At 43.6% G+C, this 4674-nt stretch overlaps 1 protein-coding gene across 1 annotated transcript; it reads right to left on the reverse strand.

Annotated features, from left to right (window-relative positions):
• Positions 1-208: 208 nt before the first annotated feature.
• On the reverse strand, positions 209-4360 carry LOC115681464 (homeobox-leucine zipper protein ROC8-like). The gene is made up of 10 exons (XM_030605427.2): positions 4203-4360; positions 3536-3653; positions 3249-3440; positions 2656-3108; positions 2439-2540; positions 2145-2348; positions 1656-1836; positions 1290-1579; positions 1088-1177; positions 209-590 (listed from the first exon to the last, which is right to left on the reverse strand). The coding sequence occupies exons 1-10, from the start codon at positions 4358-4360 to the stop codon at positions 210-212; spliced, it is 2169 nt and encodes a 722-aa protein (XP_030461287.1). The 3' UTR covers position 209.
• Between the last annotated feature and the right edge of the window lie 314 nt (positions 4361-4674).

Below are 4674 nucleotides of genomic sequence, written 5' to 3' on the forward strand. Positions count from 1 at the left end.
ACGCCTATAAGAATTAGTAGCAAATTACATGCTTTAAATTCCTGTGGGGTACCGTGCTCTAGATCTTGGACACTCCGAATTGCAGATAAACCAACTAGTATGTACTCACCGGTGACGCTGTGAAATTATATCATCTCATCTTTCAGTATAAACCATTCAACACAAACGAAAGGATCATTCCGCCTAGTCAAAAGAAAGAAAGAAAAAGATCATTCTGGGGCAGAGCAATTTAGAGCAGCCTTAATTTTCTGAACAGTTGCGCTAATGAGAGTGTTCACGGTCGCCACAGATTCCACGTTTAGCTGCTCCGGACCTGAGGAGCTGGAAACCAATATCTGGAATGCCACGGTGAGAAGTGTACCTGCCGGCTTGCTGGGGCTTGTGCTGGTGGAAGGTCTTGATCCCGGATTGGCCCGGCCATCGCTGGAGATCGTGAAGCCGGATGGAAGAATTTGTACAGTCGAAGTGTCCTCTCCACTCAACGTGATGGTGATCGCTGTTGAATCGATCGGGGCATAAACCACCATGCACGTCAAAGGGTCTATGCAACTCTCTTGAAGCATCAACATGTTCTCGGCATGCAGAGAAGTCTGCTTGACAAGAAATGGTTGGTACTTGAGTCCAGAAGTATCTTATTCGACTTAATGAATTGCCATGAAAATGTGATCACCGTATGCCAATGGATACGTAACGGGCAATGCATGCAGCTAAATTTTCATGTATTTAGCATGATGTTACTCCGACCCCGTAATGGTGACCAATGTGCATGTTCAACGACAAACGCACGAGAATTGATGCAGAAAGATGATGACTCCGTTACTTCATAAAAAGGTAAATGTGGAATTTCGACAACTACATGTTCTAGAAACCATGCGTCTCATAAATTGTACTGTGACTATCCAAGTTGACACATATTATTTATTTGCGAATCCAGGTATAGAAGATTTCTAGGAAAACCTGTGGACTGCTAAAGAGACAAATAGTCTCCATATGAAAGGCTATTGTACCTCTCACAATGTCAGTGTTATTTAGTTCCTCCTCTAATGGTGTTTTGAGTAAATAGCATGCGGAGCAGTGAGAGTATCACCTGAATAATGGAGATTGTGTTTCCATGACGAGTGCCGCTCGGTATGCGTGCTATCTCTTGGACTGGATTTCCATTCGAGAGTACATCCCACTGTCAAGGCATTGCACATTAGAACACAGAAAGGTAATCCTCTCTTTCAGTAACGTGAATCTTAAATGAACAATATCTTTATTAAATAGGAGTTGGTGTTTTCCTGTGAAACCTGAACTCGCGTATTTTCGTCTCTGAAGAAATTGAAGACCACTTGAGGCACAAGAGGAAGCCATAGGGATGTGGCTGCGCTAACAATCGTGCCGCTGGGCTGTCCTGGTTCTTCACTCTTTCGTACACAGACACGGACCCCACTGTTGTTAACCTCAGACAGGTTAGGGAAATCCAATTTGCCGGACATGCTCAAGCCCGCACAGAAATTCTTCACCATCCTATGAGCAAGCTTCATCACATTTCTCCTACCTTCAGGAACAACAATGACCGGTGAACTTGTAATACCGACTGTCATGTCATAATGATTGTTAACCTAGGACTTTAAACACAAATGGAGGTTGCATAGATTTCATTCAAGCGTTACCTTCCACAGCATCGTGCGTCGGCGCATCATCCAACATGGAGTAAGCAAATCTCTCGCACATTCTTTGGAGCGTAATCGCCCATCTCTCTGCTCCGTACGTGAGACCGCCACACACTAGATCCCTAAAAAGCTTATGAGCTTGGTTTTTGTCGTCCACTTCTACATGTTCCACCCAAGTGACCTGTCATAGATAGGTAGATCCTGAAGATCAAGTTGCTTAAAGATCGAACATGGGGGTTAGTTAATTGGGAAATGCCAGTAATTTTTTTCTTAAGTCACGACGGTGCAGTTCCTTGCATTACAAGTAATGGTTCATAGTTCGTTGGCCTGTGTGAGATACTGTACTTCAATTTGTTCTCTAAAAAGACAATTTGAGACTAACTAGACTTTGTCTAGTGAGCACTCTTCAACACAGAAAAGCAACAAGCAGTAAGGAAGCAAGCTTGTACTTTGGATGGTGGTCACACCAGAAATATCGAAGCATTTTACCTTGGAGCAACCATTACGCATGTCCTGAATCACGCAGCCAGAAGGAAGCCTCCAGGTATTGTATGGGCACGCATCATCTGTCATGAAACTGGAGGACACATCCACTATCACCCACATGCCTAACTCGATCTGTTGGCAACGCCGAAGAAAGTAGACGTCCCGAGCTGGCACTAGTGGAGAAAGCACGTGCATTCGTGCACGTATCTGCATGATGCCTCGTTAAAAAGATAAACAAGCGATTAATTTCCCTGTAGGAAATGACCCTAGCTAATGCATGGATAAGCAGTTTCGTACCAGCTGCAAGGAAGTTCCGTGATTAACTTGTGTTCCTTCTTCAAGAACTGGGATAGAAGTAGCTTTTGTGACAATTGTGTGGAACATATCAGCCCATTTGCTCTGCCAATGAGACCCTTTTAGTGAAACTGAGATGATTCTAACAATTCAGAGGTTGAGAATTCAAACTTAGTATCAGCCCAAAAATAAATAAATAATACTGCTTATTGTCACGGACCACGTCTAGGAATATGCTAACCAGCCTGCCCGGTTCCATCGTCACTAGAACTGATTCCTTGGATGTCTCCAGACGAGCCCCAGATCCCCTGAAACGGTAGCTTCGAGAAAATATCTGCTCGTAGGTGTCACGATGGAGTATGTATCTCCCGTCCAGAGGAGACTTTATCCACAACGGTTCTTTCATCCGCACAACCCTGATTAACTCATCCATGGCATATGCAGTAATTTCCACTGTGTTGGCCATTTCTGTTCCTGGTATAACCTTTAATTGGCTCGAAGACGCGGGGTTGGTGGGGGCCACATCAAAGTCACCGTTGCGACCACTAACCCCTTGGTTGGGGACACTTGCGGTGGACACCTCCGCGGAGGATCTAGGGCCAGGCATCAGCGACTCAATGTGCGAGATTGGTTTCCCGATATATTTCGCGAGAATGTTGGATACTTTTGCATGCTGCGTTACATTTGCCGATAGGACATCAATATAAACCGAAACTTTTCCGAACACGAACGACACTAGTTTAAACACCAATCAGTGAAATAGAATGTAGTGTCGGTCGAAAATTAAAGAAGAAAGAGAAGGGACAAACTCGCCTCTTCTTTCAACTGCACATTTTCCATCTTGAGTTTCTCCAAATTATGCTGCCTCTCTTCCTCGCCGAAGGGCGGACCGCCACAAGCTGGGCAAATCACGCTCTTGAGCGCCTCCATGATCGCAAGGTTTTCGCAGTGTATCCTCTCGTTCTCGGCCCGAAGAGCTGTGTTATCCGCTCGTTCATTTTGAGTCTGAGAAATAGTAAAATGGAATGTCACAACCTGTGTAGCACTCTCGAATTTTGCTACTTGAACAAGTCATTTGAAACGGGACAAGGGGAAATTACCTTTCTTTGAGTCCTCTTGTTCTGAAACCAGAACTTGATCTGTTTAGGGTCGAGCCCAAGTTCTCTGCTTAGTTGACGCCGTTGATTCTCGTCAGGGTGTGGGAAATCCTTGAAAAATCTGAGTGCATACAAGAGACACAGCACTAATCATCAGGATCACTCTTGTTGAGGAGATATTTCTTTATGATAGTTCAAGTCTCTTGAAAAGGCATGCCAGTTGAGCATTTGATAAGAACAAAAGATCATTCCTTTTACCTTTTCACCTCTAAAGCTTTGCCATGTACAGGGCAGAAGAATTGAAATGAAAATGAAAAGGTCCATTGACAGTAGAATATGAAGATTCATCATCAGGACATATCAGGACATCCATCAGTTGAAGGAATTTTAATCTGCATACATACTTTTCTAGATTGCCAATCTTGATGAACAAAGAAAATCCTAGACAAGAAAAAAAAATGATAATCTCAAAGACCATATAACCCGAACGGTGAAGAACCCGAATTTTGATACACCTTGACATGCCGTGCCACAAAAAATATTATATATTACCAGCAAGAAACAATTTTTTTCCTTTCTTCAATTTGGGTCGGTCACATGGAAACAAATGAAACATTCTTCTTCTTCTTTTTCTTTGGGGATCAAATAAAATGTTTGCTCGTTTTCTTACGCTTCAAGCCTTTGTGTCTGGTGTGGAGTGTGACGATGGTACGTCTTCGCCTTCCCCTTCCCTTTCCTGGAGCTTGAGCTTGGATTTGGACTCGGATGAGATTCTTGCCTATGCTCATGTTCCTCACCTGAACCTCCACTACCTCCAGAATCAGCCATTTTCTCAGAGTAACGCCGCTGCTGATTTCTCCAAAGTCCCCCAGAAAAACAAAGTTGAGGGCAACACACACCTAGAATCGGAAATATATATATATACTGTGATGATGACTAGAAATATACAGAGCACAATTATTCAGAAAACTCCAGTTGGTTTTGATTCCCAATAAAGCGCGCATTGGAAATGAACACCCCAAAACAGGATCTCATTAAAAGAGCGAAATCTGAATCTGGGTTTGCCAAGTTTGGAGCTTTCCAGACTTGGAAGTTTCGGATTCTGCATGGACCAATCAGCTGCACCCACTTGCAATGTGAAA

This window comes from Syzygium oleosum, unplaced genomic scaffold, assembly GCF_021117445.2.
Source record: "Syzygium oleosum isolate NSW1041296 unplaced genomic scaffold, Sole_v2.1 Sole_v2.48, whole genome shotgun sequence".
NCBI classification, from domain to species: Eukaryota; Viridiplantae; Streptophyta; class Magnoliopsida; order Myrtales; family Myrtaceae; genus Syzygium; species Syzygium oleosum.

Coding starts and splice junctions, on each gene's coding strand:
- LOC115681464 (XM_030605427.2), bottom strand. CDS start 4,360: ATGGCTGATTCTGGAGGTAGTGGAGGTTCAGGTGAGGAACATGAGCAT. Junction 3,109..3,248: donor ATGTGCAGTTGAAAGAAGAG/GCGAGTTTGTCC, acceptor AATGTAACGCAG/CATGCAAAAGTATCCAACAT. Junction 2,349..2,438: donor ACGGAACTTCCTTGCAGCTG/GTACGAAACTGC, acceptor GGCATCATGCAG/ATACGTGCACGAATGCACGT.